Genomic DNA, 24,743 nt, shown 5'->3' on the forward strand with positions numbered 1-24,743 from the left:
CAGCCGATCTCTACTCCTTGCTAGACACTTCTATCAGATGTCTCCTTGCTTCTACGGCCATTTTACATTTTTGGCAAAGTGGGGAATCGGCTTTTCCAATATTGGTAAGGTGCAAACGAGCCAAAAAAAAACAAACAAATAAAACATTTTGACCACATCGCTCTATGCATAGGCAGCGCAAATGTGCTGCCTTTTATCTACGCAAGTAGGCCTACCTTAGTATGAATATCGTAATAGAAAAGGAATTTAAAAACTGATTAAGCCTCATTTTCTCAGCAACAAAAGAAATTACAAGTTTTTTTACTTGCATATTAAGTTAATGATACTTTATCTGGTAAGCTGGTAAAAGCCCTACAACAGGAAATACTTTACATTGTTACTGAATTTAATAGTAAAACTATTAACTTATGTCACACAGCCAGCAACACACAGCCAGCAACAGTTCAGCAACTCTTTGTGTATTACCCCCCCACCCTCACTTCTCAAATATCTTCTTCGGTGATAATAAAGTATTATGTTAAAGTGCTTGAGTGTAGTCATCTCAACTTTATAAAATATAAAAAAAGGAGGGATCTGACATTTAAAAAAATAAAAATAAATCATATGAGAAATCTGTTCCAAATCTTTGAATTTAGTCTCGATGTAAGATTGACAAACCACTGACTTGTTAGTAGGAAGGGGTTTTTTCATAACATCTCTATGTAGGGTAGAGGGAGTGAAGATATTTTTAGGGTACTTTGCAAAAGATTGATTTGTAGAGAAAATTTTTATAATTCCTTGTTAATTTAAAGTTGTGGTCACGGTAGCGTAGAAAATGATTATTTTTTAGTGCGTTTCCAAATTATTAAAGTTTATTAAGTGGGAAAAACTTCAGTTTCTAGGAAATACGAGAAATTTTTGAAAGAAATTTTCGTAGGGCAATAAAGACAAGTCGAATTTAAGTTTAAAAAGAAAGAAGTTTAAAAAGAAAGAAAGTAAGAACGAGGAAGTAATGATCTATATTTTGATATAGTTACTACTACTATTTAAAGACTTGAATAAAAGATTAGAGAGAATTTAAAAGCGTAGAAAGATAAATTGCCTTTCAAAAGAATTACAACCACTATTTAAGGACTTAAAGAGAGAAAGTTAGAAATTTTGATTAAAGAAATTTGAATTAACGAAATTAAAGAAGAAATTAGAAAAAATTGAGACTTGAAAAGTGAAAAAAAGAAGGAAACAGTCTACCAACGTATTTACTAACATTTATGGACTTACAGAAGAAAAATACAAAAGACTCAGAAGTTTGAAAAAAATAAACGGAGTGCTAATAAGCTCTCTCTTTCTCTCTCTCTCTCTCTCTCTCTCTCTCTCTCTCTCTCTCTCTCTCTCCTTCTCTCTCTCTCTCTCTCTCTTTCTCTCTCTCTCTCTCTCCCTCTCTCCCTCTCTCTCTCTCTCTCTCCCTCTCTCTCTCTCTCTCTCTCTCCGAAGTCTATGCGATCATCCTTTCCATATAAACCTTATATGCCCCCAGGGCATAACTTAAAACCCTTGCCCTGAGGGTTCTTGAGGAGGGGGTTGTCATCCTAAAAAAACGTAATAATTTCTGGACACTTCAACTACGTTGAACAAAATGGCTATCTTAAAATTTTCACTGGATGTGTTTTGTGAAATGATGGGCGTGGGAGGGGGTTAGTTGCCCTTCAATCACTTTCTAGTATTAAAAGGGCACTAACCCTTTCAATTTCCATTGAAATGAATCCTTTCGAAGTGTCTACGACATCGATACGAAGTGAGCTAGTCTAAAACAAAGAAGCCAAAAAAAAACAAACAAATAAAACATTTTGACCACATCGCTCTATGCTTAGGTAGCACTATTGCGCTGCCTTTTATCTACGCAAGTAGGCCTACCTTAGTATGAATAACGTAATAGAAAAGGAATTTAAAAACTGATTAAGCCTCATTTTCTCAGCAACAAAAGAAATTACAAGTTTTTTTACTTGCATATTAAGTTAATGATACTTTATCTGGTAAGCTGGTAAAAGCCCTACAACAGGAAATACTTTACATTGTTACTGAATTTAATAGTAAAACTATTAACTTATGTCCCACAGCCAAGTGGTTTTCGTTGACTAGCCATTTTTTCGTTGAGAATACCGAAGTATCGTGATGATCTTTCAACAATAATAGCATTGTATATCGAACATTCAGTTCGATATATAATGCTATATATCAGACACATATAGTTTCATACGCGATTTAAATAGATTTCGTTTGAAAAAAAATCCTTCGTTAAATCTCTAATCCATTTTTCATTCATTATTATTTGATGATGTTTTGACCATGGAGCAAACTGCCGCAGATCTCAAGGACTTTATTGAATTATGTATAAGTTCAATTCATCTACATTGCTACATTCACATATTTTATATGTGTATATTTTATACTGATTTCATTTGTTTCTTCTTTTCGAAAGACCAGGTTGCATCTTTGACAAAAATAATTTGTGTGACCACACTGGTAATAAAGACAAAGGAGTAAAAAAGTGTAAAGAAGAGATGATCGAGGTTTGTTTTTTATGAGAAAATTATTTATGCAGAAATGTAATAAAATAATAGCCTACAACTTGGCTCCAAAATATAGCAAAGTAAACAATCATTGACATTATCTGTTTCATTGACAAAATGCTTTTTTGGCTTCACTTTAAACCGTCATTCACGTTTGACTGGAACGAATCCTTCGAAATAAATAAATTACGACACAATACTTTCTAAAACACAAAATCAAAGTTCGTCGCCTTCACCTTTCTTCTCAGGCTTCTCAGAGACAGCCCCGCCACTTTGTTGGTATAGTTTGGCGATTATCGGTTGCACTATATCTTCAGCTTCTTTCTTCATTCGTTTGAATTCCGATGCCTCGTTATCTTGATTATCTTCTAGCCACTTTATCTTGTCTTCGACCGCCTCTTCAATTTTAGATTTATCATCATCTGACAACTTTGCTCCAAGCTTATTCTTGTCACTTATCTGATTCTTCAATGAGTAAAGATACGATTCAAGTTCATTGCGAGATTCAATCTTTTCTTTGAGTGATTTGTCTTCATCGGCAAAACGTTCGGCGTCCTTGATCATACGCTCAATATCTTCAGGGGTGAGACGGTTCTGATCATTGGTGATTGTGATTTTTTCTTTATTTCCAGCTCCCTTATCCTCAGCCGAAACTTGTAAGATTCCATTAGCATCCATTTCAAAAGTCACTTCAATTTGAGGGACACCACGTGGCGCTGGAGGGATGCCTGCCAAATCAAATTTTCCCAAAAGATGATTGTCCTTGGTCATTGGACGTTCTCCCTCAAATACCTGGATGGTGACAGTGTTCTGATTGTCGACAGCTGTTGAAAAAATCTGCGACTTCTTTGTTGGAATGACCGTGTTCCTAGGAATCAATTTGGTCATCACTCCACCTACAGTTTCAATGCCCATGGTCAGAGAATTCACGTCAAGAAGGATGATATCCCCAGTCTCCTGTTCACCACTCAGAACTCCAGCCTGGACTGCAGCACCATACGCAACGGCTTCGTCGGGATTAATGCCTCGACTGGGTTCTTTGCCATTGAAAAACTCTTTAACGAGTTGCTGTATCTTGGGAATTCTAGTGGACCCGCCAACCAGGACAATTTCATCAATTTCTGTCTTTTTCATTTTGGCATCTTCCAATACCTTTTGAACTGGTTTCAGAGTGGACCTAAACAAGTCAATATTCAACTCTTCAAACTTTGCTCGTGTCAATGTTTCAGCAAAATCTTCACCTTCGAAGAATGAGTCAATTTCAATTTTAACTTGATGAGCAGAAGACAAGGCACGCTTTACCTTCTCAATCTCACGTCGTAGTTTTTGAACAGCGCGGTTATCTTTACGGACGTCCTTACCTTTCTTCTTCTTATACAATTTGATAAAATGTTCCATGATTCTTTGATCGAAATCTTCACCGCCCAAATGAGTGTCGCCATTCGTTGAAACTACCTCGAATACACCGTTGTCGATGGTTAACAATGAGACGTCAAATGTGCCACCACCCAGGTCAAACACAAGAATGTTCTTTTCTCCTTCTTTCTTATCAAGGCCGTATGCAATGGCAGCGGCAGTTGGTTCATTGATAATGCGCATGACTGTCAGGCCAGCAATAAAACCTGCATCTTTAGTAGCTTGTCTCTGAGCATCATTAAAATAGGCGGGTACAGTTACCACAGCGTGTGTCACTTTTTTCTCCAAATATGCCTCTGCAACTTCCTTCATTTTACCAAGAATCATGGCGGATATTTCTTCAGGAGTAAAAACTTTAGTGCCTTGCTTTGTTTCCACTTGAATATGGGGTTTGCTGCTCTTCTCGATGACTTTGAATGGGAAAAGTTTTACATCACTTTGGACAGTTTTTTCGCTCCATTCACGGCCAATCAGACGTTTAGCATCAAAAACAGTGTTTTCGTGATTTGTTGTCAACTGATTCTTAGCAGCATCACCAATTAAGCGCTCACCATCTGCTGTGAAGGCAACATAAGACGGAGTGATTCGGTTACCTTGGTCATTTGGAATTATTTCAACACCACCAATCTTGAACACACCAACCCAAGAGTAAGTCGTCCCCAGATCAATACCAATAACTGTCCCAATTTTTTTATCTTGCTTATCAGGTTTTGAAAGAGCAAAGCCAAATAGAGTCACAAAGAACAGTAGTGTCACAAGCTTCATCTCAACCATTTATACCACAAGCCTGACCATTCTTAATATCAAGCTTATGTACAAGTGCTTTCATCTTTCATGGAAAGGTTTAAGTCTTTTGAGTTATTCAGTTTCCTATCTTTCATCCACGACACTTTTTCGCAATGACTGAAACAATATTTCTGCTGTTACAGGAATCTCAATAATTTCAATATAAAAAAAGTTCTCAATCGATCTTACAATTTTTTTGTTCTGTCGTCATTTAATTATTGGGAAGGTAGTATTTTGGCTTTATGATGTTTATGTATAGTTAACGAATTTAGTTTTAATAGATCAGTGCCGAACAAATAAGAGTCCAATAGGGAGAGGTCCTTTTATTAGACTGTGAAAAACAGATGTAAAAATACTGGATATTTTGACCACATACATCATTGATCGAAATATCCAGTAACTTTTACATGCTTTTTGCTGTATAATAAAAGGACCTCTTCCTGTGGGAACTCTTATTTGTTTCGTCATAGAAAGGCAGTTTCTTGGGGAAAATATATAGATCACATTATCTTTCTGTTTTGTTACAAATCATACAAAGTTCCGCTTTCTTTTGTTCTTAATTGGTATTTCAGTTGCAATGAGTCAGCTTAGAATTTGATTAAAAAATTTTCACTAGGTAGTTTTTTAAATTCATTTTTTATTTTTTCTTAGTAAAGGAACTGGGAGGGGGATTATTCAGTGCAGGTATTTTAAAAGTCCGTTTAATGGTTCTTGATTATTGAGAAGTCAGTGCCACACTGTTGAAGGCTTCCAAGCCTATCTGTTCTAGAAGTGACACGAAGTATTTTTATTGCCATACGCACCATGCGATGGTGTTGTCCAAACAAATTTATAATAAGCCCTTAGATGTTATTTTTAGCTTTAAAATGAGGGTCAAAATTGTTTCAATGATTTTCTGTGCCCTGCTGACTTCGAACATAAGAAGAAGTAAGCTATACATGAACGTTACATCAGCGTTCAAATCTTTTTTGGAAATTCCAGATGAAACTTAAACTTAAATTCCAGATGAAACTTGATGAAACTTAAATATTTAAAATCAGCATAAAAATACAATTCTTTTGATGTATCTATTGATATTAAAATTCTTTTTTTTAGAGTTTTGGTTACTATTGAGAAGAGTTAACTATAGTTCGTCCTTTAATGTATACCGCTGCAACCTGGAACTCTTACTAGGTTGCTAGCTACCGCTGCAACCCGAATACTGTACAATTTTAATTACTATGTGCCGTAGTTTGGTCTTTACTAGGTTTTTGATATATCCGATGAAAATAACATACTCCACATTAATAAAGAACTATATAGAATCTTTATGTAAATTATGACTTCATTCATTAATCTTGCACATGTAAATGCAATTTTTCCTAAATATTGATTTTTAAATATTTTTTTTTGTTACAAAAGGCTCTAGATGTGGCAACATATGGCGGAAACCCTGATTTAGATTTCACTCTTTGCTATAACTTAAGAGTTGCAATCACTCTTTGCTATTATAGTATAAGGGTGTTCGACCTATTTTATATTGTATGGAATGGGAACACATAAGTGTTAAAGCATTTTGTGAAATTGTTTGTCCATGATTTGAACAAGATATTGTGCAAAAATTGATGTCTTTCGGCCTCATCGGGACATATTTATATAGTACATAGTATCATGCGAGGAGGTTTTTGAGCCTAAGGTATTGGAACATTTTTTCCTAAGCAGTGTTCGTCTTTCCATCATCTAAATAGTTAATATACCTCTATGATCCAAGCGGCGGGGAATCTTCCTCAACATCCAATTCATTTTCTCCAGCAGTAGGACTGAAATATCCAATAGGGAAGGGTGCTGAATTTCGCCAAAGTTATGCTCTGATATAGAGTAATAATTGAACACTGGTCCAGATCGAAATTAGCTAATTCCAGTTAATAGAAATGATGGGACAACAGTGTGAGTTAATCCTAGAGAGGACCCTAAACTCTCATGGATGTTTTCTTTAGCACATTCATTCATTCATTCACAATTTTCAAAAAAGTGAAATATCTTTATCTAATAGTTGTGGGTGGTTGTAGCAGTGCCAATAAAGCAAAATCACGTCTCATAGCAACTATATCTCTTTCTTTCTTTGCTTCTTCTTTAACTGTTTGAAGGCTCTTATCATCTGTTTTTATTTTGTTCTTTTTTTAACATTTCTTGACAGTTATTTTCAATAAAGGTCTATTGACAAATAAAACAATGGGTCTAGGATACTGTAGTCGGCTTCAGTGTAACAAATGCATCTCAGCTTTTGTACTTTTTAGTCTCCACATCATGTAGATCCATAAATGTCTTCATTAAAATACATGAAGTTAGTTTCTTAAAACGCTCAGTTGAGGAGTAAGTCGACCTTGTTTTTTGTTATAAAAACCATACTTGCATTGGAAAGGTTATAAAACATGACAACAGAAACTTAACGCAAAAGGGTTCTCACTGAAATTCGGCCGTCAGTACCCGGGTCAGTGTTCTTTTTTACCTAAAATGGGGGCAGCATTTGGCTAACTTAAACACCAAAATTAGGTATTAACTAATTCCGATACACACAAAAAAAAACAAAAAAAAACAAACAAAAAAACAATGGCTTCTCCCTTTATTCAAAGTACATGTTGAATCATTGTACATTCTGGGACACAAAGGTAGTCAAGCTCGGGATAGTAACTTTCTAATTCAGGTATCCTAAAATAAAGCATATCTCCCTTTGTGTAATGTAGCAGTTGATCATTGCTAATTCTTGCACCTTACAAAGATAAAATAATAAAATGCATGGTTCAGTGGGACCTTCCTTTATATCATGTGGAGATAGATTATTGCCGATTTAAGGACCCAAAAGAGCTAGTTAATTCCGGTATCCGAGAAAAAATAAGATAAAATGGATGGTGCGATTGTACCTCCCTGTATATTAAGTATTGGTTGGATTATTAATTGCAAATTTATTCAAGCTAGGGCCATATCAGATAATAATCTGGTTTGCTTCCATACATATAAGACGCGTAAGTTTAACAAGTCTTATAGGTAAGACTTGGTCTCTAAACAGGTCTGTTGTGGACAGGCCTCTAAATTTAAAGAGCTGTAAGTTTAGATATTAATTATTTTTATGTGGCATTTTGTATTTATTGCTTTTTATTTTAAATAATTAGAGGATCATGACAAACTAAAGATTTGAGTCCGTCCAAAATGCCTTAATCCCCCGCCCCCCCCCCTCGTCGTTCAAATTGTATTACTTTATGTTTTTTGTGTTTGGGAAAAAGTGAAGATAGTTTGTCAACGAATAAATATACATATTTTTCTACCAAATAAAAACAAAATAGCTATCACACCATCTACATTTGTGTATTGATCTTCTTGATCAGCGATACTTGCAAGTGATTTTCCAGCTGGCACCTGTACTCGACACTGGGTAGCATCATGCCATCTACATCATCCTACTGATTTTCCTAAGCACTGACATCTATCCGCATCCCCGATTTTAGAAATTTGAAATTTCTTAAGTGCCAAAATGAGCAATGGACTCCCCCAAATTTAGATAAAAACAGAACCGAAACGGGAACCGAAGACGCGACTTCAGTTATAGCAACGCAAAAGGATTATTCAAAAATCATAGGTTTTCGTTATTGTTCTGATAAACAAAATATGACCTATTTATAGAAGTAACAAAAACACTAGGGAAAAAAGTTCATTTCAAAAACTGGTTTTGTGGAATTTCCAAAAAAGATTTGAACGCTGATGTAACGTTCATGTATAGCATACTTCTTCTTATGTTCGAAGTCAGCAGGGCACAGAAAATCATTGAAACAATTTTGACCCTCATTTTAAAGCTAAAAATAACATCTAAGGGCTTATTATAAACTTGTTTGGACAACACCATCGCAGGGTGGCATATTGCAATAAAAATACTTTGTGTCACTTCCAGAACAGATAGGCTTGGAAGCATCAACAGCGTGGCATTGACTTCTCAATGATCAAAAATCATTAAACGGACTTTTAAAATACCTACACTGAATAATCCCCCTCCCAGTTCCTTTACTAAGAAAAAATGAAAAATGAATTTAAAAAACTACCTAGTGAAAATTTTTTAATCAGATTCTAAGCTGACTCATTGCAACTGAAATACTAATTAAGAACAACAGAAAGCGGAACTTTGCATGATTTGTAACAAAACAGAAAGAAAATGTGATCTATATATTTTCCCCAAGAAACTGCCTTTCTATGACGAAACAAATGTGAGAGTTCCCACAGGGAGAGGTCCTTTTATTATACAGCAAAAAGCATGTAAAAGTTACTGGATATTTCGATCAATGATGTATGTGGTCAAAATATCCAGTATTTTTACATCTGTTTTTCACAGTCTAATAAAAGGACCTCTCCCTATTGGACTCTTATTTGTTCGGCACTGATCTATTAAAACTAAATTCGCTAACTATACATAAACATCATAAAGCCAAAATACTACCTTCCCAATAATTAAATGACGACAGAACAAAAAAATTGTAAGATCGATTGAAAACTTTTTTTATACTGAAAATCTTAAGATTCCTATAAGAGCAAAAATATTGTTTCAGTCATTGCAAGAAAGTGTAGTAGATGAAAGATAGAAAATTGACTGACTCAAAAGACTTAAACCGTTCCTTCAAAGATCAACGTACTTGTACATAAGCTTGATATTAAGAATGGTCAGGCTTGTGGTATAAATGGTTGAGATGAAGCTTGTGACACTACTGTCCTTTGTGACTCTATTTGGCTTTGCTCTTTCTAAACCTGACAAGCAAGATAAAAAACTTGGAACAGTTATTGGTATTGATCTTGGGACAACTTACTCTTGCGTTGGTGTGTTCAAGAATGGTCGTGTTGAAATAATTCCAAATGACCAAGGTAACCGAATCACTCCGTCTTATGTTGCCTTCACAGCAGATGGTGAGCGCTTAATTGGTGATGCTGCTAAGAATCAGTTGACAACAAATCACGAGAACACTGTTTTTGATGCTAAACGTCTGATTGGCCGTGAATGGAGCGAAAAAACTGTTCAAAGTGATATAAAACTTTTCCCATTCAAAGTCATCGAGAAGAGCAGCAAACCCCATATTCAAGTGGAAACAAAGCAAGGCACTAAAGTTTTTACTCCTGAAGAAATATCCGCCATGATTCTTGGTAAAATGAAGGAAGTTGCAGAGGCATATTTGGAGAAAAAAGTGACACACGCTGTGGTAACTGTACCCGCCTATTTTAATGATGCTCAGAGACAAGCTACTAAAGATGCAGGTTTTATTGCTGGCCTGACAGTCATGCGCATTATCAATGAACCAACTGCCGCTGCCATTGCATACGGCCTTGATAAGAAAGAAGGAGAAAAGAACATTCTTGTGTTTGACCTGGGTGGTGGCACATTTGACGTCTCATTGTTAACCATCGACAACGGTGTATTCGAGGTAGTTTCAACGAATGGCGACACTCATTTGGGCGGTGAAGATTTCGATCAAAGAATCATGGAACATTTTATCAAATTGTATAAGAAGAAGAAAGGAAAGGACGTCCGTAAAGATAACCGCGCTGTTCAAAAACTACGACGTGAGATTGAGAAGGTAAAGCGTGCCTTGTCTTCTGCTCATCAAGTTAAAATTGAAATTGACTCATTCTTCGAAGGTGAAGATTTTGCTGAAACATTGACACGAGCAAAGTTTGAAGAGTTGAATATTGACTTGTTTAGGTCCACTCTGAAACCAGTTCAAAAGGTATTGGAAGATGCCAAAATGAAAAAAACAGAAATTGATGAAATTGTCCTGGTTGGCGGGTCCACTAGAATTCCCAAGATACAGCAACTCGTTAAAGAGTTTTTCAATGGCAAAGAACCCAGTCGAGGCATTAATCCCGACGAAGCCGTTGCGTATGGTGCTGCAGTCCAGGCTGGAGTTCTGAGTGGTGAACAGGAGACTGGGGATATCATCCTTCTTGACGTGAATTCTCTGACCATGGGCATTGAAACTGTAGGTGGAGTGATGACCAAATTGATTCCTAGGAACACGGTCATTCCAACAAAGAAGTCGCAGATTTTTTCAACAGCTGTCGACAATCAGAACACTGTCACCATCCAGGTATTTGAGGGAGAACGTCCAATGACCAAGGACAATCATCTTTTGGGAAAATTTGATTTGGCAGGCATCCCTCCAGCGCCACGTGGTGTCCCTCAAATTGAAGTGACTTTTAAAATGGATGCTAATGGAATCTTACAAGTTTCGGCTGAGGATAAGGGAGCTGGAAATAAAGAAAAAATCACAATCACCAATGATCAGAACCGTCTCACCCCTGAAGATATTGAGCGTATGATCAAGGACGCCGAACGTTTTGCCGATGAAGACAAATCACTCAAAGAAAAGATTGAATCTCGCAATGAACTTGAATCGTATCTTTACTCATTGAAGAATCAGATAAGTGACAAGAATAAGCTTGGAGCAAAGTTGTCAGATGATGATAAATCTAAAATTGAAGAGGCGGTCGAAGACAAGATAAAGTGGCTAGAAGATAATCAAGATAACGAGGCATCGGAATTCAAACGAATGAAGAAAGAAGCTGAAGATATAGTGCAACCGATAATCGCCAAACTATACCAACAAAGTGGCGGGGCTGTCTCTGAGAAGCCTGAGAAGAAAGGTGAAGGCGACGAACTTTGATTTTGTGCTTTAGAAAGTATTGTGTCGTAATTTATTTATTTCGAAGGATTCGTTCCAGTCAAACGTGAATGACGGTTTAAAGTGAAGCCAAAAAAGCATTTTGTCAATGAAACTGATAATGTCTAAGATTGTTTGCTTTGCGATATTTTGGAGCCAAGTTGTATTATTTTATTACATTTCTGCATAAATAATTTTCTCATAAAAAACAATCCTCGCTCATCTCTTCTTTACACTTTTTTACTCCTTTGTCTTTATTTGCCAGTGTGGTCACACAAATTATTTTTGTCAAAGATACAACCTGGTCTTTCGAAAAGAAGAAACAAATGCAGTCAGTATAAAATATGCACATATAAAATATGTGAATGTAGCAATGTAGATGAATTGAACTTATACATAATTCAATAAAGTCCTTGAGATCTGCGGCAGTTTGCTCCATGGTCAAGACATCATCAAATAATAATGAATGAAAAATGGATTTGAGATTTAACGAAGGATTTATTACTATTAAAGTCAGTAACAATGTAAAGTATTTCCTGTTGTAGGGCTTTTACCAGCTTACCAGATAAAGTATCATTAACTTAATATGAAAGTAAAAAAACTTGTAATTTCTTTTGTTGCTGAGAAAATGAGGCTTAATCAGTTTTTAAATTCCTTTTCTATTACGCTATTCAATCTAAGGTAGGCCTACTTGCGTAGATAAAAGGCAGCGCAATAGCGCTGCCTAAGCATAGAGCGATGTGGTCAAAATGTTTTATTTGTTTGTTTTTTTTGGCTGGTTTGTTTTAGACCAGCTCACTTCGTATCGAAGAAGTTGTCGTAGACACTTCGAAAGGACTCATTTCATTGGAAATTGAAAGGGTTAGTGCCCTTAATACTAGAAAGTGATTGAAGGACAACTAACCCCCTCCCACGCCCATCATTTCACCAAACACATCCAGTGAAAATTTTAAGATAGCCATTTTTTTTCAACGTAGTTGAAGTGTCCAGAAATTATTAGGTTTTTTAGGATGACAACCCCCTCCTCAAGAACCCTCAGGGCAAGGGTTTTAAGTTATGCCCTGGGGGCATATAAGGTTTATATGGAAAGGATGATCGCATAGACTTCGGAGAGAGAGAGAGAGAGAGAGAGAGAGAGAGAGAGAGAGAGAGGGAGAAAGGGAGAAAGAGAGAGAGAGAACGTTAACGAGTCGAGTTAAAGGTAGTTTTTGTCTGACTTTAAGCCAAAAAAAAAGCTGGGCTCCAAGAGATAATTGTAGTTTTGATTAACTCCCTTATTGCCGTCAGTCATATTTTTTTCTGGTAGAATAAGGACTTTCCAGAGGCTATATTTAATAAGATGTGTGATTGTCAATGGATTAGTCTTGAAAAAAGACACTTCTTCTTGGAACGCCAAGCTTTCTGGAGTCCACTTCGGTCTCCTTTTGGCTTCACGACAATTTTCAATATCATGAAACCAGCATTGCCGTGGAGTTCTTAAAACAAACCGTCACTGTTGTCACGCGAAAATACTTTGCCAATTTGAAAATAAAATTCTATGAGAAATGCACAAACTTAAAATGCCACTATAAGCAAAGTAGTTTGTGTTGAAAAATGAAGAATCAAACTTATTTTCCTATTTACTTTTAGTTTTTAATTTTCAGTTTTTAACACACAAACTGATTGTCTTTTTAGGTGGAATATTTAGGCAACTGATAAAAGCAAAAAATCTTTGCGTCACAAGATTATTCACAAGTAAACGCTATATATCTCATTATAGTATCTCTATAGATAAATGTAATGATTATGTGCAATGCCATCACAATGACAAAATGTAATGATAGTTTTCACAAATAAACTCTCTGTTTTTCTGTGGTCGAATGCAATGACATTTTTCTTACCATTACAGATTCTGTAATGATGAATCAAGGTCTAACTAGGGTGGAATAGATAGAAAATTATGGACTTTTTAAAAACTAGGCAATTTTTCATGCATGCTATAAAACCCAGCCTTAACTATGACGTAATAGACATGCAATAGTTTGGAAACGAATCTGCCTTCAACTTTCATGCAATTCAAAATTAATTCCAAGTAAACTTGGGTTTTTGATTGAAAATATTTTAACTAAAATAAATTACTGAACTGTCTGTAGTCATAGTGGTCCCTATAAAACCCTCTAAGATCATATAAAAGTCATGTTTAAGGAGCCAAAGATTTCTCTCATATCAGTTTCCTGCACTATTTGGTTTACATTCAAGCTTTGTAAAAAATATTATCGTTTAAACTGTATTAGTACTGTGCCAAGATGTGCTACTGTACAGTGTATTTATCTAATTATTACTTTCTTTAAGATGTATTAATTTAATTGCATGTCTTTTTTTAGATGTTGAAAATCCAACTAAAAGGAATAGTATTGTATTTATGGTAGTCAAGTGTGTATTCCTTATTTTAACTTATCCCAGTTCAGCAACTCTTTGTGAATTAAACTCCCCCCTCACTTCCCAAATATCTTCTTCGGTGATAATAAAGTATTTTATTTGCTTTGCTATTTGCTAAAGTATTGATTTTGCTTTATTGGCACTGCTACAACCACCCACAACTATTAGATAAAGCTATTTCACTTTTTTGAAAATTATGAATGAATGAATGAATGTGCTAAAGAAAACATCCATGAGAGTTTAGGGTCCTCTCTAGGATTAACTCACACTGTTGTCCCATCATTTCTATTAACTGGAATTAGCTAATTTCGATCTGGATCAGTGTTCAATTATTACTCTATATCAAAGAATAACTTTGGCAATAATTCAGCACCCTTCCCTATTGGATATTTCAGTCCTACTGCTGGAGAACATTTTTCTTCTTTTTTTTTCTCACCAACAGGGTAAAGTCCTTTGGCACATTTCAGGCAACATTATCCTATTCTGGTCTCGAAACAACGTATAAATTGTAGTATTTTAATTTGTGTTTCATTTGTGAATTTACATACCAATACATTTCTAAAATTTTGTTTGGGTACTTACATCTAGATTTCACAAAATGCTGGACCACTTCTGTGTTCCCATTCCATACAATATAAAATAGGTCGAACACCCTATACACAACGTTACTGAATTGTGATTCGCATTTCTTTTTGTCTGTTGCAAAAAAGCATTGTATTGGGTAATTTCTAGGCCAAAAGTCTCAGATACTACTGATATCTTTGACAAAGTATGTAGTTTGCCACATATTGGCACGTTGATATTTTGTCGAACCAAAATTTATCCCTGTACCTTATTCTCTTGAATAAAGATTGCTGGATTTATTGGTCTACCCTGTTCTCGGTATTTTATATTGAGCTTTTTAGCTTTTTAGCTTTTTTAGCTTTTTTAGCTTCTAAGCTTTTTAGCTTTTCGAAAAAACAAATAATTTAGAGAAACAACATTTTCCATGACTATTTTTTCCATGGATTGAAGGCTGACACTAATTCTTCCTGTTAAAACAGAAGAAGAAAAATTGGAACAAAAAAATTGAAAAATGGAAATTTTCGTATAGACTAATAATCTCATTCAGTATTCAGTTTTCTTTCGTATGTTCGAAACATCCTGCATCTTTAATTATCGTGGTTGATTTATGGCTTATCACATGATGTTTTGAACTGCCTACAGCTTGTTATATACTCCTCATGTTCGAACAAGTAACATATGTAACTTTAACTTTGCTTTAATCAGGTGTCACTTACCCTGAACCTTTCCCTTAACGAGTTCACTTTTTTTCTACTAAGAGAAACGAGGAAGATAACATCATAGACGCAGAGTAATGCAAAAATAATGGCCCAAAGATCCATTGCACGAGTTTTTGTTCGCGCGTGAATCACGCTACATACGTTTGATTGCTACATATGTAGCAGAACAAAACGAGTTTTGCTTTGCTGCGTATGAATTTCTCTTCAGGGGGCCCAATGATAGAAAAATTTTCCTTGTAAAATTTGACTGAAAATTGCCCATCAATTTGTAAAAAACATTGTTGTTTCTTTTTGGGGGGAGGGGGGGGGTTACGGGTCGCCCTTGGTACGTACCTGCTCTGAAACGTCCTTCTGATCTGTTAATTCCATTTCGTAACTTTATTCTAGGCCAATTGCTGGTCATGCCAATCTGTGTCCTAACTCAATTAGTACGAAACCTCAAGAGCTGGATATACTTATATCAACAGTAAAACATGAAATTCTTCATGCCTTGGGATTTTCAGTAAGCCTGTATGCCTTTTATAGAGATAATGAAGGAAACCCTTTAAGCCCAAGAGGAGAAAATGGAAAGCCAGAGCTGAATCATGCGTAAGTTTAATTCTTCAATGTCGTTTGCCTTTTTTTTTAGAAAGATTCGTATCTGCTTACATAATTGGTAAATATCCGTAACTCCCAGCCAATCATACTCTGAAAACAATCGCATGACGTTACACAGTGGCCTAAAGCGAGCATTTCTCATTAAACAGATACAGTCAGTAGATTTTCAATCTTAACAAGAGTTAGCCTGCCCACCCACCCTCCCCCCCCCCTTCCCAAGATCCTAAACAAAAACTTTTAAAAGTTACGCTTTTCCGCTATGGTTCAAAGTATTTTTTTTAAGCTAACGTTCTTTATTAGGAATTGTGAAAAATTGCATCTTACTTTAAGCCAATTACTTTCGACTCGTAAAAGAGTATTAGAAGTTTAATTTTTAATCGGGTGAGCTCCCTCCTAAGTTTCTACAATCATCCTTTCTATATGAAGCCTAATCTGAAATTTATTTATTTTAATTTAGCTGGAAATAGTCCTGTTCTTTTTATGGAAATCATCAAGCTGAAGAAAAAAATTTATTTAGAATTTTAATCACATTAAATTTTGTAATCAAGGATGTCAAAACTAAAGTAGACCCTATTAGGTCAAAGAAGTTGATCAAGCGATTCCGTCAATCGAATGACGTGTGTTCCAGTAGTGCTTCGATTATGCTTCAATCAACTCTTCAATCTCGATAAAAACTCATTTTCAATTTAGTTTTCGATTCTATTTGCTCTAAAATGCCGGCGAAATGCATTCTAACACAGATTTGGCCTTATCGGCGCTGCTTATTTACGATATTTAAATAGAGATAGTAGCTGAAATATATTGTCAACTAAAACGTTAGTAAAGTCCTTAAACTTGGAATAGATTAAATTGAGAGAAAGTAGAACAATGTTCTTTACCATCAAAGTGTTTTTAGGCTTCAAGCTCGTCAATGGAGTGATAAAGTTATTAAGAAAATAAAGCGTCCTGACTGGCTAGTTAGATCGGGGAGAGTGGCCCGTCAAGTTCAAATGGTTGTTACGCCCAGGGTTGTGGAAGAGGTGAGAAAGCATTTCAGGTGTGACGATTTAGAAGGAGCTGAACTAGAAGACCAAGGGGAAGAAGGAACTTCTTTGACTCACTGGGAGAAAAGAGTGTTTGAGGTAAGCTTCTAGTCCTTTTTTCTAGTATAGTAAGTGTATTTAGAAAGTATATAGACATATATAATAATATATTTAATGCAGGATAGATCTGGAGGAGGTTTTGAAGGTTTTCTGGTTTATAGTTGTGTACGAAATAATGTAGTTGTGTGCCTTAAGTTTTCAAAATCTTGTGGGCATTTTCCTTTTCTGCTCCTCACCTATATGCACGTATGGTTTATCTATTCTTAGGGCGAATTTGTTCAAAAAAAAACTTAGTAATTTATTTAGTAATGTATTTCATATTTTCTTAGTTTTTTTACATCTTTACACGTATGTGCTTTTTGTGTGTTATTAGTTTTATTGTTCGTCAAGGGTTTTAATCGACATAAACTTGACTTGGTGCTTTTTACTTAGGCATAAATGCATGTGTGACTCCCTTTTTAAACATAAGTTTGGATTCGTCTGCATTTGCTTAAGAAATCAAATATATCTCGTCTCTTGATAGTTCTCATTCTAGACTTAATTGCGGGTATCAGCTGTTGCGAATTGATATGACTAATAATAAATGTCGAGAGAGGGTAGCACCCTGATGGTAGATCTTTAAAGGATATTGTCTTGAAAATGGGTTTGACGGCCTTCCAAAATGCTAGTGCGTCGTTTATTTCATAGCTATTATGCGTAATATTTACGAATCTAGAGTTTTATGGCAGTTATGAATTTTAAGAGAAAAAATATTCCAAAAAAGGGTACTGAAACATAACATGCGATTGAATCTTAATTTGCCTTCTGATATGGCTTTTTTGCCAAGTAAAAGAAGTCAGGGGGGTCAAACTGGTTTTTAAAACGACAATGGATAAATGGGTTCGAATTTTCTTCTTATTGGTGAGAAATGTTATAAGATGGATGTTTTAGAAGGCAGATTCAGACAACGATCTGAATCAGTCGTAGATTTTCCGTTGAGGTGTCTTAATCGTTAGTGAGTCATTGTTGGTGTATTTTTTAGTGTTTGCGATGATAAGTGTTTTTTTATGTCATTCTTCCATACTCCTCTAAGTGCATGTTTATATGTATAGAGGGTTCAAATAAATTATTATTATTGGCGAAATTACGAAATAACTTCGAAGGATTTGTCATAGTGGAGGTCCTCATTCATGCCCAGTGTGTGGAAATGGTGATACAGATATTATGCACCTCTTGGTTGTTTGCAAAGAACTGAAGGAGTAGAGGTTTAAACCCCTTAATGTATATCATAGAGATAAGATAAGTCTATGTTTGTTTAACGCATATAAAATGATAATATGGGAACGGAAACAGAGCCAATAGAGATTCAAGCTCGAAGTGAAGGGTGCCTTTTATTAAATAAATTGCTCAATACATTAAAAGATAAAAACAATACAATTAGCGAGAAAAAACGAAGACTTAAACGGCTTAACTAGAGGAAGCTAGGATTACAGACAATTGATTAAGTAACAGAGATAACAGGGATAGGTCGGTTTGCTCAGATAGCCAACGAAAGTACGCCTAGCTTCCCATGGATAATTCTCGTTGCTGAGACGGATACGAGGATCTGAACGTTACACCAACCAGGTTCCCGAATAAAAACGGAATTCCCTTTCGCCCTTGCCACGAGCCTCGCGCTTGGCGATCAACACTTCGTATCTCTTTCGTTCAACGTTCTTCTTGTGCTACCAGGACTCTATTTTTATGCAATATTTAAGCTTATCTCGGTTTTTGAAATATGATAGAAATTGATTTGTGGGGTTTAGGGTTATTTAGCGCTTGGAATTAATTAGTTATTAATTTTTTTTTTGCCTTGGCCCATCTGATTTCGATGTCAAATAAGTCTATTTATTGTGAATGAAGCAAAGACAGTACTGTGTCCATTAGTGAAAATAGGTAGCTAAATAAGGTTGAAGCAAAATTGAAATTTAGAGCTTTCTGGTCCCTGAACCATGTAAACTGGACCACGCTTATTTAATGTATGAGAACAGCTTTTTTTCGGAATCAACAAAAGCCTGCAATTTCAGACCTTCCTGTCCGTCATGCCTCAGGCAGTATAAATTATTTTAATTGGCTCCCAACGTACTCTATATAGGTGCAATTGAAAATTACACCTTCCTCTGGTAGTTAACTAACCGGTACTAAGCTGGAAGTCTAATCAGCTCCTTACAGGAGCTAGCTTAAGACCATTGGATAAAAAGGTCATTTTGTGCAACATTAAAAAAAAATATTACAATTAAAATTTACTTAGCACTAACTCATGGAATCCTGGCGGCGGACTAAGTCGACAATTTTTATTTCTTGGTGGTACCCTTTGAAAGAACCTACTTGTAAAGAGTTGTAAAAGATAAGTTTGAGGTAGCCCAGTATGTTATTTTTAAAAGGCTCATACAACACGTCAGCCTGAATTTAAGCGAAGCTTAGGATTTTCAGCAACCTACTTTTCGTGTCATTGCTAATACATTGGTCTTGGAAAAAAACCTCCCCCCCCCCCAAAAAAAAAACTAGATGTAAGTACCCAGACAAAATTTTAGAAATGTATTGGTATGTAAATTCACAAATGAAACACAAATTAAAATACTACAATTTATACGTTGTTTCGAGACCAGAATAGGATAATGTTGCCTGAAATGTGCCAAAGGACTTTACCCTGTTGGTGAGAAAAAAAAGAAAGAAAAATGTTCTCCAGCAGTAGGACTGAAATATCCAATAGGGAAGGGTGCTGAATTTTGCCAAAGTTATTCTTTGATATAGAGTAATAATTGAACACTGATCCAGATCGAAATTAGCTAATTCCAGTTAATAGAAATGATGGGACAACAGTGTGAGTTAATCCTAGAGAGGACCCTAAACTCTCATGGATGTTTTCTTTAGCACATTCATTCATTCATTCACAATTTTCAAAAAAGTGAAATATCTTTATCTAATAGTTGTGGGTGGTTGTAGCAGTGCCAATAAAGCAAAATCAATACTTTAGCAAATAGCAAAACAAATAAAATACTTTATTATCACCGAAGAAGATATTTGGTAAGTGATTCCTTTTAGTAGCTGACGGCAGTTAAAACTAGAAGTTTTTTTTGGGTAGATACACTAGTAATTTCTTGTAAATAATGGATCCGTAAGTAAAATTTATTAATATCAATACAAATAGACAGATCTTGCTCGGTTAATCTTGAAAAGAACTCAAACTTGCAATTCTGTTCATCAACAAATATAAAACTAACCAGACCTATTTTTAAAACAAAAAAGAAAACAACTATTTTAAATCAGGCTTCTCAATTTCGTGGAATGTGTCTCTCCTAAAAGGAAATGTAAAGTATATAACTCAGACACTAGTGTCCTTCAGCTGTCAGGGGAAGTAACATAATTTCTTAGTTTATCAACTAAACGCCAGAAACTGCATCAGTTTATCTTACCTTGACCTTCAGTGGATCCCAATTAACCGTAAAGCTTCTCCTCAGAAGACTAAGCCGTTAAGAATAGCATTAAGTAATGCTGAAGAGGTGATGCTGGGTAACGAGAAGATCGATCAAGTGAATAGATTCACTTACCCTGGTAGTATTATTAGTAAAGACGGCGGGAGCAGTGAAGATGTTTGATGTAGAATAGCGAAGGCCCAGGTTTTTTTTTCACAATTGAAAAAAAAGAAGTTTGGAAATATAGGAGGATAGTTCTGCGAACCAAGATTCGAATATTGGAAGCTAGAGTGGTGACAGTGGTCAAGTATGGTTCTCAAGCATGGACGCTCCGAAAAACGGAGTAGGATTTGCTAGGTGTTTTCCAGAGAAATTGCCTACCGATTGTTTTGGGCATCCGACTGACTGGCCTGTACCTCGAAAAGTAAGCTGTACGAAAACAGTACACTCTTTAGAGCTATAATGAGAGAAATAATGAAATGGCTGGGACAGGTTCTGTAGATGAAGGATGACAGATTGTCAAAGGTTGTACTTGTCGGCCAATCTTCTAGGGCCAATCGCAAAGCAGGTCGAGTGAATGAGCTTGGAGGATGTCGTAAGGAAAGATTTATGGGAAATGGGAACTTCTTGGGAGGGTGTAAAGAGGTAGGATTTGAATAGATTGGAATAGAGGAGAAGGCCTCAAGTGGCTTGGTGCTGCAGTGAGCTGTTAGTTGTTGTAACAGAGGACTCTTGTTGCAAAAGTGTCCTAAACCCCACGTGAAACCCTGCTATTTCGGTAATTGTAATAGTTTTATTTTGATTTTTACGAAAGAGATGCTATAAAAATAAATCAAAAAGTCAATTTGCCTTTTTGAATTGTATGTTTATGTAATTATGTGACTTCGCTGCCTTTTTTACTTCATGGATTCAAACTAAATTAAGTGAGAATTACAAGAAATTTAACCAAAACCCTTCTACCTAGAAACCTTTTTGGAATCCTGGGTTTGCCGATCCCCTCCCTCACCCAGAGGAAGTTTTATGGTACACCCTTGCCTAGGATTATCTCATAATTGGTCAGCTTTTATTATGGAACTGTGATTTTACTTTGCATTTCCTTTCTAATTATTCCTTTTTCTTCTATGAATAGAACGAAGCAATGACGGGAACACATACTCAAAATCCAATCTATTCGCGCATTACTTTAGCTTTGATGGAAGATACAGGATGGTACAAAGCCAATATGTCAATGGCCCAGGATTTGACCTGGGGTCAGAATTTGGGTTGTGATTTTAGTCAGAGATCTTGCCTTGAATGGATGGAGTTGCGGACTCAGAGGTGAAACTCGGAAAAATCTTCTTTTTACTACTTTTTCTGTCTCTTCTTGCAGTAGTTTCTCTAGCTTGATACCTTCTTGGTTCAATATTGACTTTGACATTCTAATTAAATTTCTTACTTTATGTAAACAGTGATTTAAGGGAATTCTAGAACAGAGGTATATTCCAGAAGGAAAAGGTCCTTCTGGATATCAGATTTGGCACCCTAACTTTAAATATGAATGCACAATGCCCTGCGCAAGAATTTCAACGACAGATTATATTTGGGATTATACTTTAGTAATATTGTATAAATTATTTAGTAACATTATTGAGAACTTTTGTAAAGATCATGGCTTCTAAAAAGAATCAAAGAATTAAACCTGGCCCGTTGTTTAAAATAAACAACATTTGTCTCGGGTATGACTTTGTTTATACTCGTATACTATTAACGCATCCTTTTTTGTACGTTATGGCTACTGTACCTGTACAGTGAATGACGAAGATGAACCTCCTTCAAAAGATCTCACTAGGACCCCCTCCTCACCGGAATTTTTATGAAAGCAAGCTAAAAATATGTAGAAATCCGAATATTTGGGCCAATAACACAGTGTTCCAGTTTTTAGACTCCTTGCCCCTGGAGAAAAGTCTTCTGATACCCCTTTATGATTTTGGCTTTCGCAGGCATATTTGAATGCTCCACACGTTAGCTGCATTTAAGACTATTTTTACTCCGGGGAATTTTTACTGACTGATATGTGAGCATCAACCCGCATATGGTGTGCGTTTTTTTAAACGTTTAGGAGTCATAAGCAGTAGCGATAGCAAATATAAAACACGGCTGCTAAACAACGATATAATTCATGGTGAGATTACATGTACATAAATTGTTTATATTCAAACTTATATAACATGCATATCATTTATATGTCCAACTCTTTTGACATCATAATCAAATTCCCTGTATTTACATTTTTTTTTCCTATCATTTTAACCCCTTTTCACTACGACTCGGCTGTTAAAAATGTTGAATGCCGATAAGCCCCTTTACTCTACCTCCAGCGTTAGCCTCAGACCAGAGGAACAGTTGATAGCAATACTTCAACTATTTCCGGATTTACTGAGGTTTCCCCAAGTGTCGCTCTAAAGAAAATTTTGTTCTTCGAAATCCCCCCCCCCCAGAAAAGAAGCGTTCGCAAATACACACTCGCTAACACGAAATATGTGCAAATAGCTAGTTTTAATTAATGTTAATTTTTGCGGAGATTCCGGAAAACTCAATTTTTGTTTTGAAGCAATTTGGGAAAACCCCTAAGTGGAAACCTCTAAGCGGGAAATCCGCTGGTTGATAGTTATTCAAATTTAAATTGAGAATACGTTTAACGTACTCAACGCTTATAGCTCATTTTACTTTGTTTGTTTTATTTTATTTCTGTATTTATTTTAGAGGAGAAAGCACGCATCCGTTCTGTGATAAAGTCAAAAGAGATCCACTTGAGACAGATTGCACAGATGATAGAAATTCAGTGGCATTATGCAATTTAGTCGAATATAATGCGGAGCTGCCACCTATTTATCAAGTAAGTAAGCACCTATTAGAGAAGAAGAGTGGCATCTACAAGTGGGCAAATAGATGTTCGAAAAAACGATATATTACGTGTGAATTTGAACATAAAAGCAAAAATAAACATCTTAGATTGCTGAAATCTTCCTCCTCTCTCTCTCTTTCTTTCTCTCTCTCTCTCTCTTTCTTTCTCTCTCAATCTCTCTATCTCTTTTTCACTCAATATTTATTTCTTTGACTCTCCGGTTATTCCCTCTTATGTATATAGGAGCTATTTATCCAAGCTCAACTCTTTGACTTCATCGTTCTTTAAACCGATGAAAAAAAAGGTGAAGAAGCCAGAAAGAAAGAGGACAAAGCAGTTCCACTCATATAAAAAAGTGAATTTCCTTGTTATTCAAGGTGGTTACTATAACTTTCTTCAATTAGATTTTTGACAAAGGCGATTCGAGTGGTGCAGTCTTCATTTCGGTCCAACAGCATTTTTTGAAGGTTTTCGCGATAGCTTTCAAAATTCCAGTAAAAAAATTTTCGCAACATTTTGCCGTTAAAATTGATTGAAATCATAACAAATATTAAGCCAGTTCAGTTCATTACTTACCTTGGCCTTCCTATCGGTTTAACTCTAAAAACAACCCGCCAGTTGCTTATCGCGCAACCGGCAATTCGCTTTTCGCGCAACAGAAGCGAATTGGTTTTGCATATAGTGAAGTTGTTTCAAATAAGTTGATGTTCAACAGAAAAGTTTTAGCTCGCCTTTATAGTGCAATGGCACTCCCCCATTTTTTGTATTTGAGTCCTTTTCGGAGAATTTTTCCTAAGTATAATAAACGTAAACTTCGATCCGTTTTCTTTAAGTATGGTTAATTTCTGCGTCGTCAATTACATTGGTCCCGAAATTCTTTTCTTATTAGGAATTACAATATAGCAGACCCTACTTCAGCCATCCTTAATCAGATCTCAAGGTTCAGTAATAATTTTAAAAGCCATCCCTGGTTTGAAATCCTTCGCCAGTAGAACTCGGTGTGTTTTTGTTTTTTCTATGGTTTAACCAGTCTTTTCTTGCTAGTGAGTACTACATTGCTTCTAAAACTTGTATTTTTATGTATTTTGTATTTGTCTTGTTTATCTTTTTCTTTTGTTTTTTGCACTCCTCTTTTGTTTGATTTTTACGGGTAATCAAATATTATTATTATTATTATTATTATAGCTACCCTTCTTGACTCATCTTCAAATTGGTAATTTTTTCACGCTTGACAGTTTTTTTTAAGTTTTAAATTGTTTGCTACTTTGGGCTGTACTTCGTTCTTAACTAGGTTACAGCGACCGCTGCAACCATGATGTGAGATTTTGTGGTACTTAACGTAGATAATTGTTCATATTGTCGGGGTTGTTTTTGAACAAATGAAACGATAATGTTTAGTTTGACGTGACAGTAGGGACTTTAATTCGGGAATAATATCATTTTATCATAGTTTTTGAACTCGTTTTTTTTTATGTAACTTTGGAACCAAGAAGAAATCCATTTAAATCACCATGGGACTTCCAAAGGCCGCTTTAGTTGTCACTGAAGCCAGCAATTGCAATGTGGCCCAGTGGTATGTTTTTTTTTTTTTTTTTTTTTTTTTTTTTTTTTTTTTAATATATACTG

General features: G+C 35.6%; 1 protein-coding gene and 2 pseudogenes across 1 annotated transcript in view; 2 read left to right on the plus strand and 1 right to left on the minus strand.

The window, feature by feature from the left end:
- Positions 1 to 24,743, plus strand: part of Invadolysin (leishmanolysin-like peptidase, invadolysin) — a 185,279-nt gene that overhangs the window by 148,876 nt on the left and 11,660 nt on the right. The window contains exons 9-12 of the mRNA XM_089106746.1: positions 15,508 to 15,708; positions 16,613 to 16,838; positions 21,363 to 21,550; positions 22,976 to 23,108. Of these exons, the coding sequence (XP_088962872.1) occupies positions 15,508 to 15,708; positions 16,613 to 16,838; positions 21,363 to 21,550; positions 22,976 to 23,108 (748 nt within the window). The remainder of the gene's footprint in view (positions 1 to 15,507; positions 15,709 to 16,612; positions 16,839 to 21,362; positions 21,551 to 22,975; positions 23,109 to 24,743) is intronic.
- Positions 2,763 to 4,736, minus strand: LOC148939411 (endoplasmic reticulum chaperone BiP pseudogene; annotated as a pseudogene).
- On the plus strand, positions 9,449 to 11,422 carry LOC148939412 (endoplasmic reticulum chaperone BiP pseudogene; annotated as a pseudogene).

This window comes from Artemia sp. Qi Xiang Cuo, chromosome 21 (genome assembly GCF_049724085.1).
Source record: "Artemia sp. Qi Xiang Cuo chromosome 21, ASM4972408v1, whole genome shotgun sequence".
Taxonomy (NCBI): Eukaryota; Metazoa; Arthropoda; class Branchiopoda; order Anostraca; family Artemiidae; genus Artemia; species Artemia sp. Qi Xiang Cuo.